This window comes from Odontesthes bonariensis, chromosome 16 (genome assembly GCF_027942865.1).
Source record: "Odontesthes bonariensis isolate fOdoBon6 chromosome 16, fOdoBon6.hap1, whole genome shotgun sequence".
NCBI lineage: Eukaryota > Metazoa > Chordata > Actinopteri > Atheriniformes > Atherinopsidae > Odontesthes > Odontesthes bonariensis.
The window spans coordinates 12,538,799-12,554,141 of NC_134521.1; the positions used below are offsets into that span (position 1 = coordinate 12,538,799).

Consider the following 15,343-nt stretch of genomic DNA (forward strand, 5'->3'; position numbering starts at 1 on the left):
GAGTGTGAATGGTTGTACGTCTCATTTGTCTCTGTGACGAACTGGCGACCTGTCCAGGGTGTAACCTGCCTCTCATCCAATGACAGCTGGGATAGGCTCCCGCTGCCCCCCTGCAGCCCTAAATTGGATTAAGCTGGTATAGAAAATGGATGGATGGATCTACTGTACGTCATAAAATGAGCTATTACACCATCCAACCAGCAGATGGTGTGCATGTGGCACAGAACATTTTGCAGCTGCACATGACCAGAGATGGAAGGAAGAGACGCATCAACATAATGACCCGGCCAACACATTCCAGACCGATTCAAACAACTCTACCAAAATAAAATCACTCCTTCGGAGCAAAATAGTCTCGACCCTGGTCATATTTGTATCTTTTAAATCAAGTTCATTTCAAGTTTAACTTAAAAAAATTGATTTTTTTTTTTAGGACATTTTCTTCTAACAATTATTTCAAGCCATCCCTTCAGCTGTCATGGGGAAAGGATGAGACTACGGCGCTTAAACTTAAAAAACTTAAAATGAACATTTATTCAAGTTATTAAATCAATACAGAAGCGGCTTGAATCACAGTAGCTGATGTTACACATTTTACCCGAGGATGTGTTCGAAATGCTGTGTTTCTTATGGATAATTGAGCATTTTGCTTACCTCAGAAGGCACATCTTCCATGTCACTTTGTTCAAATGAATAGAAATGTTACATTCAAGTCTGGTTTCCTGGTCATTAAAAAGAAAATGAAAAGACGAAACACAGGTTGAACAGAACTTTGCTTTATTTATGGAGAGAAACACTGTCATTAAGACTTACATTTTGTTTGAGCCTACAGACCCAAATAGTCTATTTTGTATATTTTGGTCTATAAAAGCGATGCTTTTCAGTCGGTGTGAATTACAATACTGCAGATCATCACAACAATACAAAAAATATCTTGCTTTACATTTCCCTTTTTACAGTGTAGACGCAGTCATCTACTCAAACAGGAGACCGACACTTCTTTTCTCAATATTAGAAAACAACCAAGTATGTGATTTAAAATGTTTTGTTTTTTTTGTGACTAAACCTGAGTATTAAACTGGATACTTTACACGTACAGTCGTGTTTAAATAGGTGTACCTTTCATCACGGCGTTTTGTACACCAGTAATTCCGTACGGAGCACAAATTGCAAGACACGTTTGAACCAGTTTGAACCATATTAACAGTTAAGTGTACACATCAGAAATCACTTTGGTTTTGCTCTCAGCCACCAACACCCCCTTCGGTTCTTTTTCTTAAACTGACCATATTAGTCTTCCCTTCTTGAAAACAAAGCTGATCTGATGCAAACTGGCCTCAAAATACCAAGAAATGATCAAATTACAGTTTGTGAGTAATTCAATAGTAAAACATCACAATTAAACACCTCTCTGCTCGGTGAAAATGAAGGGTTCTCATTAAATCAACTGCCAAACTCTCAACAATTTTTTAAAAGCAACTGTATCTTCACAGAGCAACTCACATCAAGCACAAATCTGAGGACAAGCTGGCAATGAATCTGTGCGTTCAGTGCCAGTTTGCCCCTGCATCTGGCTGATTATGAAGAGTGCACGTGGTGACATTATCTGCAGTTTCTGTATTATGCTTTTAACAGCCGGGCAAAAAAAACAAAACGATTTGCATTTGTTGTTTAGTCACTCTTTGCTTACACCGAGTGGAAAAGAAATTCTTTGTCCTCATGAATACAGAATTCTTTCCATGACAACCCATGTGCTAAAGTCACTTGAAGCAAGGTTTGACAAAGAATAACTTTGGCATGTTTGATTAGGCAGAACAGATCGAAAAGTATTGAAATTCCCATTAAAATAGCATAACGCAGACATGTCAGTTCAGAAGAAATAGATGCACTTCACCAAGGTGCACAAGTCACAACACACAAATTATCTTAAGTATTCGAACAACTCAAGTGTTACCGTTACATTTCTATATATATGTACACACTCACACAGCTATGTACAGGAAGGACATGATGCTTACTGCTGTACACAGGGTATCTGTGCCTTTTAGATAGCACGTAAATGTCCCTGCAAGTTAACTACTGTACCCAGTAAGAATTAGTACATACCAATGGGCTACTCCCAGTGACACACAGTGTCACAAACATTATGGCATTGATTTCTCCCCCCCGTTATTTAAATAAAACTATACTCATATTATACATTTCATATTTTGTTACATTCAAGGTATAGATACAATTTGTATCAACAAGCAAAAGTCAATTCTAGACATTTGTGGCTTAGTTGTTTGCGGCACAAAGAAAGAGAGGGTCGAGGTACTCGACCAGCATTCTGGCCTTCAGATCAACCCTTTGGTTTGATGGTAAAATAGTGGATCTGTACATTTAAGCCGTTTTCACTCACTCACTCACTCACTCACTCACTCACTCACTCACGCACGCACTGGAGACTGAAGTGTTCCAGAGATGTTCTGGAGCGGTGTCATGTGAGAAGACAAATGTCTGGAACATTTCAGCATGCGACACTAAATAATCTGGAGTGTTTTCGACTCAATAAGAAGTATAATTTCGGCATCGCTCTCATCATCTGCACTTTCTCCTCAAAACCTCCAACATTCATGAGTGAAAACGGCTTTAAAGTCTTTTACAGTGACAGTGAGGGCTGTAGTTACATTAAGAGGACAGATAAATGTCCTTTTATTTCTTCTTTTTTAATCAAAGCACATAATTTATCAGCAGAACATTTGATTAGTCACTAAATCCATGACACATCAAAGTAGCTCATCTGGGCGATAACCATTCCAAAGTTCAGATTAAAGTGGGCTCTCATTATCACTAAGAAGCATACAAGTCAAAACACTTGGTTTAAAAAACATAACCAAGTTTAAAATATAGATTTCATTTATCAGTGATAGCACGCAGCACGTGTTTTTGTTAATTCAACTATCTCGAGGGAAAAGGATGGCACGCAAACTTTTAGCCTAATGCCAGAAACAACCTTGACAGCAGCCTTGCAATCTGATTGTTTCACATGAAGAAACATTTAGGCAGTTTGTTTCACCTTCTCATGAACAGACAACCAGCCTAAAGTGGCCTCGTCTTTTTTCATGAAAAAACAAAGTCGGCAAATCCCAAAATTCATTCGGGCAGAACACATTCAACTTTTTTTTTTTTCTTTTTTTTGTTTTTTCCTTTTTAAATGTCTGTTTATATACCACAGTTGTACCTAAACGTTATAAAGAAATATATACTTTAAAGCACCACCAATGAGTCAATGTCAGGCTCACATAATTAGCCCTGTTAAAGAGTAATACCACTCACTTTAACATTTTTTTTATCATGGATACAAATATACACGATTCAAGACGTCATCAAAACGTCGTCTGATGGTTTTTAATTTACTACAAATGGGAACTTTCTGGACTCTGTGTTGCAGCCCAACATCATTTCCTTATACGACATGATAAACTGCCCATTAAAGCATTTTTACTGATGGATTTACAAACAAAGTTTTAATTTTTTTTTTTTTAAATGTAATTAATCTGACAAACAATAATGGGGGGAAAAGCGTTCGATGCTAAGCTATCAATTTTTAATGCAAAGTCGTGCACGTAATAACTCCTGAATCCTGAAAATAAGTGGCATTTCCCTTTAAAAGCATTCAAAATATGGCCCTGCTGTCAGGGTCAGCTTCACACGGTGCAACCTCAGTGTTATTGTGGGCACTTTGTACACTTTGGAGTGGAGGATGGACGTACATGTTTAAGGTTTTTCTGCTTCTATGAACCTATATATATATATATATAAAAAAAAAAACTCTTAGTACTTTGAGCAAAAACTCTATTGTGGATTTTTACATCACGTTGCTTTTGGATCAGGCAGTTTTTAACTTACACATAATTTACTAACCATAATTCACTGTTAGACGGTCCTACGTGCAACACCAAAAAGACAAAATGTTCCGTGTAACTGCTGCGGAGGCGACGCAGTGTAAAAATCCACCATATAGCATTCGCTTAAAGAGCTATAAAATAAGAGATTTATGCTATTTATTATTTCCCTTTTTAAGACCTCTGATGAGCTTTTAGCTTAGCAGTCCCAGTTATAAAATTTAACAGGCAATTAATTGTCACATAAATAGCTGCAAATACCATTTAAATTGTCTTTGTCTATTCATTCTTAGACCTCAGTTATAGAATAAGGCGATTATGAATTATGAATCACACCAAAGATCACGGTTTGTATTCAACATCCTCATCATCCTAATTGGAAGATTTTAAAAAGGTCCAATAAGCATATATCTTATTTTCTAATATACGAAAAAGACAACTTCTTCTAACTGAAGTTGCACCACATTAACTCACCCCGACAGCTCACTGTTGAAGATCTCAAGGTGCATAAATAGGATATACACAAAAAGTACAAAGTTTTGCAATGCCATTTCCATACTTCAAATATACAGAGCTAACTTTACGGTACTACATGTTACATGTAGGGTTTGCACAAAATATATCACTACTAGATCAGAGTAAGCTCTTGCCAGTAACCACTGGATCTGACAGGAATAGACTTAAAATGAGAAAATGAAAGCATCCTGAGAGCAATGTGCTGCAAGGCACAGCCAAACTCTTCCACGTTCCCTCAACACTGGTTGCATGGTGAGTATTGTGTTATTGTAAATGTGTTTTTCAGCAGTCTTATTTCCCACAAAAAATGCCATACAGGAAATTTCATGTCCAACATGCTTTCTAGCATCTACTTAAACATATCTAAACTAATTACTCTAAAAAGAAATATCACAACAGCTAACACATAACCGGGTGTAAATGTTACAGCCAGATTCTAACATCCGACAAACATAACATAAGCTAAATAATGTGCTGCAAATGCCTGTGGGCGAACATTTATCTGCGATGGTTAACAGTCAGCATGCACAGCTGCACAGCTCGACTTGGCCATTTAACTGGACCGCCGTCCTTGTCCCAGTATACCTGCATGAGTTATTAACCGAAGCATGTCCAACATGATCTGTGGGAGATCATCGTGTATGACGTGTGTGAGTTACTTGAATGGTGATTTTTTTTTTCAGATAAAAATAATAATCCAGATTTCCTTGGATATGGAAAAGGAACATTTTTTTTTAACCCAGTGTCATGTAAATGCACTTACCGTTTCAATCCAGTTCATTTAACCAACCGGTCCCTGCTTTAGATGTTTCACCACATTTACATGCACATAAGAAACCAGATAAGTGTCAAGAGATCGGGTTAAGGCATGAACCTGGATGTCTTTATTAGAATTATTCCCATTTCTTTCTCCTTCAGTTGGAATTAACTTGTTCATTTGGTCAGAATTCAAATAGGTTGATCATTTAAACAAATTACTTGGAAACAAGCAAACTGAACTGTGTTGGGGAAGTTAATCAGCCCGTTCCTGATTGACTGGACTTGAGATGTCTTTCAGCAGCACCGTTTAAAAAATAACTGCGTGATCCAGGAAAAGCGAGTAATCAGACCCCTTAAGTGCATGTAAAAGTAGTCTGTGACTAAATGAGCCTGCGCCTGAAAAGAAACTGCTCCACTGACAACTCGAGGGAGTCCACCAGAGCTACTGTTTCAAACAAAGATACTTTGATTACTTTTACATTGAAAACAATCAGCACAGTAAATCTGACAAATATATAAATAGCAAAAATCCTGGATGTTGCATCAAATAAAATCAGAAAAGTAACTATAAATACATTGGAAATAATCCAAATACTGATGTTTATACTATAATCCAATTGATCCTATGAACCAAAATTTAAATAATACTGACACAATAGAAATTCTGTCTTTTTTGGCATTATTTAGCAGCTTATAAATAACTTTGAAATAATGGCTTTTGTGTGATAATATGTACATAAATATGTGCACACGTATCCAAGTCAAATCTCTTTTTTGGCTCGCTTTGTGCACTGTCAAATTTTACCAAAATAGTAGCTTTGTTAAGTCAGGCTGAGAAAATATATCTCTTTAGATACTATGATAGTGCTTTACACTTGAAAGTAGGAGGTTTCAATGACGAAGACTTCCACTGAAACCAAGCAGACAATGACGAAAGCGTGAGGTCATTCAGATATAAGGCCATAAAATGTCATAGTTCATGCTGTGAGGTATATACCTACCTCCTTCTTATCTATCTTCAAAATAAATGCACTAATAAGGTTTGAAATGATAATTATTTACAGCAGAGGCAGACCCAAGCGAGGTTATTTATAGTTCCATTGCACAGGAGACTCTTCAGATAACTTTCATAACATAATCACAGCGTCTGAACAGGGTTTTCATAAAAGCTGCACGGACAGTGCACGAATGTTGACGTGCTCTCGTATCAGATTCAATAAGGCAAACGTGGGAGATGATGCTGAGCAATTGCTTCTCATGTTGACGGTGTTGCTTTTTTTATTGGCTTACAATAAGGAAACAGGTGCAGGGTTACACCAGCAAACTCCATTAATTAGGATAAGAATAAAGTTTGTGTCAGGTTTTAACAGAGGCTGCTTTCATCTAAAACAAAATGCTTGTTTGAGCCTCACTTTTCAAGACAGACCTCACCAGATTTGACCTTTCAGCTGACCTACAGCCAGAGTCGGACGGAGCCAATGAAACCAAAACTGAAGCCTAATGTAAGAGCTGCTTCTGTGGTTCTAGACTCAAGAGTTGAGATCTAATTTAAAGGGCCAATGATTTAAAAAAGTCAGCCTTTTATTGATAAATAATAGGAGATTTGAATTTTTTGGTTGGTTTATGCTAACAGGAGCTAACAAGCAAGTCTTCTATTATGAAAAGTAAGTAAGTCTAAACTTTTATAAATTATGCAATTATACAATACAGCTGGAGAACATTCAGAACTAATCTGGGGGGGCATTTTACAGCCCTGTCAAATGTTAATGATCCAATCTTTATATTTCTAATGATTCATTCTTAAGTTGAACACATGCTTGAATGCTGCTCCTGCTCAGGCATTGTGAAGGTGTATGAACCCGTTCTCTAAAGTTATTACTTTACATCGTATCAGCTGCACCATACTTCATATAAAAACATCCTCGATGCCAATTTTTTTTCTAATGTGTAATCTTAATGATTTATAAATCTGATCGCCTCGATTCCCACCAGAGAAACGAGACAAGATGAGTAACTCCTGAGGGCAGATGTTGCACGTATAATAACATTTAACAAGTGCCTATATTTGCAATCAAAATCCTCATTTCCCTTATCGTATCACTTCAAAAGGTGCTCAGTGGCATGACCTCAGTTTTGTAACAATGACAGCGGCAAGTTGCTGTGGATCTGTCAAATGAGGGTTCTTCTCCATCACTGAGTGGACTATGTAAGCAGGAAAGATGTTACAAAGGTTCCTATACGTTTGATACTGGTGATCTGGGATGACGTACCGCTCTTGGTGTTCGGCTGCAGATGGGGTCTCCCACGGTGAGTTCCAGATCTGTTCCATTTTGTCTGGCATGCTGCGGACCATCACTCGCTCGCAACATGGCATCAGGCTGTTACTAAGTGGATATGAATGATATCCATAGGACTCATTACCACAAGGCAGAGGGTCCCAGCTTGCATGCTGCTCACGGCACAGTGGAGGTCGCCTCTGTCTCATTGGGTTGCTGTCATACAGCCTCGAATCTGATATACTGTCCATGCGAGTCATACCTAGAGACCGGGTGGGCTGCGAGGACAAAGGCGGGAGGACATTCTGAGTAAGCGGGTAGTCTCCGGGACAGCTGGAGCGGGCTCCCACTGCAGCATGCTGGATGTGTGGTGCAAGATGAGATCCAGACTGCTTCCGGGGCCCTTGCTTGGGCTCGTCCGGTCCGTAACTCTGTACTCTAGTAAGAGCTTCATGACGGAACCCATGGGTGAAAGTCTGCATCCTACCCTGTGCAGGAGCTTGCTGCTGCCCCTTAATGCTCTCCTCCAAGCTGCTGTCAACAGAGCTTGGGTACAAGTCTCCGTAAGAGGAGAAGGAGTCACTGTTTGAATGGCTGAGGCAGGATTCAGGGCAGTGGCTGGGATTTCTCTGATACACATGCTCGTGCTCCATGCTACAGAAACTGTCAACATTATGCATGCTGCTCATGCTCATATTGGAAAAATCACTATGGAGAGAATAGTACCCATGATCGCTAACTGAGTCGTACTTTGGGAACTGCTCACTGTATGTTACAGAGGCGCCGTGACTATTAGTTACTAAAATGGGAGGATACTGTACACTGGACATGTGCTCCAGAGAACTGTGAGCAAACTGCAAAGAACCTGGAACTGGGCTGCTGGCTGATCGGGTGTTCAAGGCCCCAGCTGCGTGGCTCTTAGTAGGCTGCATTGTGGGCACACTGAGAGCAGACACGAGGGAAGGCACTGAATTTGTCTCAGACTTCCTAACAACAGAGAGTGCCTCTGGAGGTTCACAGGCCACTGAGCGAATGCTGGGATCGGATTGACGTTTGGGTGCCACGCGTTTGATTTCAGAGTTGCTGTCCCCTTTTGTAGTTGCCGGGCCGGTACTACATTTTGCTAAAGCGCCCTCGCTCATCGTTTTCACCGCAGACAATTTGGCGAAGGCTCGCAGTTCATCAGCCACAGACCGCTGTGGTTGGTTGACACGCTCTGGATGATAGTATTTGCACTTATGTCCATATGTGCACTTTTTCCCTGCATGAAAGAAATAGCAGTTCAGGTCAAAAACAAAATGGCTTACATCACACGGACATAAACAATTGTCAGACACAGCTTTGAAATGGCAACTTACCATAGGGGCAGGGTTGTTTTTTGTGCTCCGGAACAACAGGCCGCTTACGGAGAAAATTTTCCAAGCTTGGCCCATGTCTTCCTAATGGATCATCAGGCGGCATAAACCTATTAAAAACAGTCATCCAAAAGCATATATTACTAAATGTCAGCTTAATTTGTCCTTTTGACTGTCAGGTCCTCTCAGTTCAAATCCAGACTGAAAACATATCTCTTTTCTCTGGCTTTCCACTCGCTGAAATGGAGTTTACCTTGGCTTGCTACTTTTATTGTTACTTTATTGCTACTTGTATAAAAAACTTTATTTTATCTGTGATGCAGTTATTCTTATTGCTATTTTATTGATGACTTTCTTAATATGTGATGCAGTTGCTATTGTGAAGCACTTTGGTCAGCTGAGGTTGTTTTAATGTGCTATATAAATACATTTTGAATTAAATTGAATTACTGCCAGAACAAAGTGTCTCTGCCAGATAATCGCTCCAACTTTCTTATAACTAAGGATTTACGATGCAATGGACTAACAGATTGTGCCACAGGACGATATTCTGGAATCTGCAACCCACCAACATTTACAGAAATATATGTTGTATCATATTGAATATTATATAATGTTAAGACAATTTCTGCTGCATCTACGGTTATACTCACTGGATTAAACAGTCCTACAGTGTTTTTCACATGATTTGGCTGCCATGAAAATGCAGAACGGTTTCTTACTTGTCATTCACAAACGAATACATCAGGAGACGCTCTTCTATGAACTTCTTCCACTCTGGCTTCTCATTTTGCAAGTCCCTGTAGTTGTCATTTGACACAATAATTCCATCAGAATCATAAGCCAGCTTCACTATGAAGCGATCATCATAGCACACCACCCTCCTGCCTTGAACTCTTCGAGATGGGGTGAAAACCAGGATCTTCTCTTTCTCGAGCTTGCGCAATATTTCTTGATCTGCAACACAAGCCAATTAACAATTGAGATTCGAGAGAGCCAAACGTGTTTTTTATGGCAATGTCAACTTCCTATGATCCAAGTGATGTGAATAGCTGGCAAAAGATGCGTCTAAAAATACTTTTAATACCTGTGATGAGGGCGTCCGGTCTTGACTGCTCCTTCCTCCAGGCTGGGACGAACACCGTGATGTCATTGTGTCCTTTCTCCAGAAACCACTCAACAGCGAGCTGGATGCCACGGCAAGAGAATACCTCCTTGTTTCCATGGCTAAATAAATAACGAAATAAAATAAACAAGATAATATAAGGTCTACTTGAGCATACAGGAAATGACATCAGTCAGAAGGACATAGCAATTAGTTAGTCTGGTTGTGTTTTTGGACTTTCTTACCTCATTGCCACATTTGAGCCATCAATGACGATGGGCCTGAGGTTATCGAAGGTATCCACAGAGTCCTCTTCCACTGAAACTTCTGGACTAACAGTCTCTTTAACACAGGGGGCCCGTTGTACTATTGTGGCTGTGCTGCTGCAAGGTTGAGTTTCAGGCTCGACTTTGTTTCCAAGCCGAACTAACTCAGCGAGAACGTCGTTGATCAGCGCCGCAGCCCCCAACTTGTTGAGCACGGTCTCCACCTGCTCTCCAGAATAGCCCAACTTCAAGGCAAATTCCATCTTAGTCTGGTACTCTTTTCCACTGGCAGGTTTGATCCCTGGAACCGCGCTGGTGTCATCCTCACGAACATCCTGCACAGTGCTACTCTGCGAAAAACTGGGCCGGTCGAGGCATGGAGATCGACAGAGCTGACGGTGGGGTTTTGCGACGGTCAGCGGCTCCCTTCTCTTACAGCTGCTGTTGTTCACCTGAACCCTCCGGGGTTGCTGCTCTTCTGATTCGCTTTCTGAGCTGCTTCCATCCTCTGACTCGTCAGTGGCGTGTTGCGCCTCGCTTGAGTCAATGTTCTCCTCCCTGCATGGGCGTTTTTCCATTTTGAACTTCTCCACCACGGACCATGCTGTCATCACGTTCGTCTTGACACCTCAGATTTCCACCCCATGCTTCCTCACCGCCGTCGCAGCCAGGGAATCATACTCAGCGTTGGACTTTAGCACTACAGCTTCTTTATGTAGGGCCAAAGTAAGATCGTCTCCCGTGGCTGAGCAGGCAAAATCCAATCATGTAATCCTGTAGAAAAGAAAAACACGATCATCAGTACTGGTGTTGGGATGCTTTGACTTAACTTTACAATCATTTTGAAATAAATTCAGCGTCTCTGTTACACTATATTCTTTTTTTGTATATTTTAAAAGTCTGGTTGGGAAACGTACCCACATAGACTACCTGAATGATAACTCTCAAAAGTGCAACGATGCCAGTGTCAAAGCCATTTTTAATACTGTTTGTGCACAAATGTGACACTTTTTCCAGACTATACACACAGAAGTAAAACTATGTCTTTGATTTTCTCCTTCTTGTATGAACCATATGAAACAAATACAGGTATAAAAAGACAAAAACCAAAACATGTTGCCATGTCTTCAGGTTACTTTTTGTAAAATGAAAATCACAGTTCTGGTACAAAGTGTGCTAATTCACTGCAGCCCAACCCTGGACCCTATGAGCACAAAAGCCTCACTGGTGTCACGAGCACCATCTGAACCAGACACACACACACGAGTGAGTGCACGAGTTAGCATAACCTGAAATTGTGTGGGTTGGACAGTGTATTCCTGCACCTCCACCCCTCTGACAGACAATCCCAACTGAACAGTATTCCACGGGGAGCTCGTCTGTTTCATGGTAAAGCCGTCTCAGAGCGGCCTGCAGTATGAACACCGACAATCTTTTCCTCACATGGACACTGAAAATCAACATTTTTTTATTAAAAGAAGTGCGTGAATAAGCAGGCACACTCGAACACACTTTCACCTAGTCTTGCGGAGAGTAGAAAACAGCGAGCTTCGAGCTTCAAGAGGCACAGCCCATGATGTGTGTTGCTTAGCAACACAGCCTTGTCATCAGCTAACTCCTTTTACCAGTCACGACTAACACAAACAAAGCTCATCATCTCTCTTTATACAGCCAGGAGATGCAGAACACTTGCAGTTACACTGCAACTCTACGCCAAAAGTCTTAAGGCAGCATATTTAGCCATTATAAAGAAAATTACATCATTCATTTACAACGTTATTTTCTGTCAGTGCTAACCACTGAAAATAAGACAATTTACTCTGGACTGCAGTATATGCATATGTACTAATCTTCCAACAGGCAGTAACACATAAAGGCTGAGGGGTATTTTGAGGGCCAATCAGTGGCTCCACAAATATACTTTTTACTCCCAGTGGGGCTTTTTGTGTAGGTGCAATCAGGAGAACAAACTCACCACAACTTGTGTCACAAAGTTTAGGGACAAGCTCTGGTTTGAATATCTAAACTAACAGCTAGAAAGGGAGGGAAGTTTAGGTACCGTTGTGGAACTTCAAGGATTAGTGACAGAACACAACCCACTGCCATTTAAGTCATTTCATGACCACATCAATGCACGTTTAAAGGAGAAGAGCTCTTTCAATCCTTTCCCTTCCACCTCCAGATTCACAAGCTTCGTCTCAGCAAGGCCTCCAGACTATCTGTGCACATGCACAGGCTCGTGTAGATTCGTTTCATAGCAACAAGTGAAGCAGGCCCATGAAGCCACATTTTCACTGGTGACCATACAGTTTCCAGGACTGAGTAGGGATAAACTGCACTGGATTTGTTACATATATCTTGAAATCTGAACATAAAACCTTCTGGAAGAAGCATGGCGAGGGTGCACAGCCATCTGCCTCAAACAACTGGGATAAGAGGCGTGAGAACTGGAGCACTGAGACACACAAAAACAACAACTTGACAACGACGTACTTTTACAGTACACAGAGAAAAGTTGGTAATGCATCTGGTTGATTGTATACCTCCTCAAATTCTTTAGTTTAGATAGTTTTGACTTCTGACCCAAACTTTCAGCCACTTTAAAAAAACTTAATCTATTCAAAACCACAATATAAATATATTCTTGAACAGTGGACCCTGCAACAAATGTACAAGGAAGAAATTGAGCATGTTTGCAGTGAATTAGACTTTCCTACAATCACAAAGGACTGACGTTTTCTTCATTAAATCACGTGAATGATAACAAAGCGAGTGGTTCCTCTAGAGATTTGCCTTCTCCTTAAACCAATAATTCATTCATAAACAGCGTTGTGTTAAATTATTGCCATTTGTTCGACTTAAAACAGAAAAGACAATTGCAACCAGCTAAAATCAAATCAATGGGAAGCTACAGTCTGTGCAGGTCATACCGATCAAGTTTGTGTCTGGCATCCTATAAAGAAGAACTGCAGCTCCGTGTGTTGGGGGTTGTTTTTTGGTGGTGGAGCACGAGATGGAGTGGCTTGTAAAAAAAAAAAATATTTACCTGTGTTGCAATATTTTCAAGTAAGTAACAAAAGAAAATAAAAGAACAGAGCAGATGGCATAAGTACTCTGATATGTATACACCGATTCAGTGTCTTAAGTTTTCTACAGCAGTTAGGGCATGAAATTTACGTTGAAGAGAGTTAATATTGATGCATAATAGCTTATAAATACATATCAAAGCCTCGAGAAATTAACCAATAAGGTTAGAAAGCTGCAGTGCTTAAAGAAGCTTCATCTGGCAATCACAAGAAATATTTATAACCGTGCATTTTGGTCACTAATCTGGTTCAACCCTCCAAAAAAAGTGTCATGCAGGGAATGGAAGCAAGAAAAACATCATGATCTAAATCCTTTTTTGGTTTGATCAGATGATGGCACTATGCTCCCATCATCTGACCCGCTGGACCAGTGACATTTCTGTTACTGCAAGAGGAAGACTGAACTGCTGGCTTCCAATCTTTCCTCTACACTTTTTAGGGGTTTCTGTCTGCTGATCATTACGCACACCAAAGACACAAGAGAAATTTTCAACATGGCCTTTTTCCAGGTGTTAAAAACAGCACTTGTAAATGAAAGAAAGCTGCCATTATCGATAAAAGCATTAATGCGTCCACATAAAAGAGCCTATCGCTCATATTTCTGAACATAAAACCCAAAGGTCTGTGCTTAATTGGTGGTTGTGAGTTTTCTGACTGTTATCTTCAAAGGCAGCCACAAGTCCAGTTTGCAGCGACTAACGGCACGTAAACAGTTACAGCAAAGCCCCACAACAACACACACTGAAATAAACCAAAAACAATATCACTGCATCACATCACAAGTTGCATATTCTTAAATCAATCTGAAGAGAAAAAAAAAAAAAAAAAAAAAAAAAAAAAAAAAAAAAAAATCACCTTTCTTCAAACTTTAAGCCATAACCTTCCTCAAAGTCACTCCAATTTCTCAAAAACTTATAATTTTGCTTAACCATTGTGAGCTCTTATTCACCAGTTTAGCTCTTAATTTGACTGTACAGATTTACATTACAGAGTTGTCCACTTGGCTATTAATTTGACTACATTATGAGTAAAAACTGAGGAAATTGATGATGTAACTTTTCATTTTCCAACCAGTTTTTAACGTGGAAAAGAATCTAACAACATCAGCGTGAAACTGACATTATATCCAAGCATTACTGCCAATGACACTGTGATTTCTAAAGTGTGCATTAACTTTAGTGGTTTGCATTATTGCACCGATTCATCCAACAAGTTGACACGTCAAAACTGAAAAAAACTGAAGTCCTTGATATCGTTTAGCAGCCGCATAATGAGTTTGGAAGGATGAAATGAAGGAAGGTTAAACAACATGACAGCACAAAAGTTGTATTCACGATATCCTTTTCCTAAAAAAGATATATTACAGCGCACAACGTTACCTACCAGACTGAATTTGATAGGAAATAGACGCTTTGACACCCTTAGGCCCCGAGTTGCGGTTAGCATAAGCTAGTCCAACATTACTTAGTCCAACTAAGGAGTCAACATTTCATCTATATCAAGTCAGCAGCCTATATTGACTTGACGTGTTGGCTCTGTGTCAAGAGAAATCGACAAGGTAGCAGTAAATGCAAGCTACAGCTAACCTATGAGCTTGTCAGGCAACCCGGGTATCCATTTAGTTAACGGTATCAAAGCTAGGAAACGCTAGTTAGCTAACATTTAGCTGTATTTAGCAAACTCAGTGGCATCTCAGGCTATCTTAAACGACGGGTTGCTAACATTAGTTAGCTTCTGTTGCTGAGCCGGAATACTAATGGTAACTTAAGATAAAGTTGACGGTCATTTACTAATTCAGACGATGCTTTAACAACAGCAAAACATCACGACTCTCTACATACTGTGCACGTACATCGATGCCATCGCTGACTTCAAACGACGCTCATCTCACCTTGTTGCTGTCATCCTCCTCGCCTGTAACTGTAATGTTTTGCTGCCATTGGCGCTGTCGCAGTTTGGTCAGGGTTGCCAGATAACGCGAGGGAAACAAGTAAATTACTCTCTAAACAGACAAAATAAAAAACAACCCAGACCCTTTACAAACTTTAATTCTGCCCCCCCACCCGACCTCTTAATCACACGTTTTTATCAAC

General features: G+C 40.1%; 1 protein-coding gene across 6 annotated transcripts; it reads right to left on the reverse strand.

Annotated features, from left to right (window-relative positions):
* Positions 1–737: 737 nt before the first annotated feature.
* zc3h12b (zinc finger CCCH-type containing 12B) lies at positions 738–15,304 on the reverse strand. Of its 6 annotated transcripts, none has more exons than XM_075487958.1 (6): positions 15,142–15,304; positions 10,144–10,938; positions 9,881–10,020; positions 9,516–9,750; positions 8,797–8,903; positions 738–8,699 (listed from the first exon to the last, which is right to left on the reverse strand). In XM_075487958.1, the coding sequence occupies exons 2-6, from the start codon at positions 10,773–10,775 to the stop codon at positions 7,276–7,278; spliced, it is 2,538 nt and encodes an 845-aa protein (XP_075344073.1). In that variant the 5' UTR covers positions 10,776–10,938; positions 15,142–15,304; the 3' UTR covers positions 738–7,275. The 6 variants fall into 6 exon arrangements, with proteins under 6 accessions (XP_075344073.1, XP_075344074.1, XP_075344075.1 ...); XM_075487959.1 differs by having other exon boundaries at positions 15,103–15,304; XM_075487960.1 differs by having other exon boundaries at positions 15,092–15,304.
* Positions 15,305–15,343: the final 39 nt, after the last annotated feature.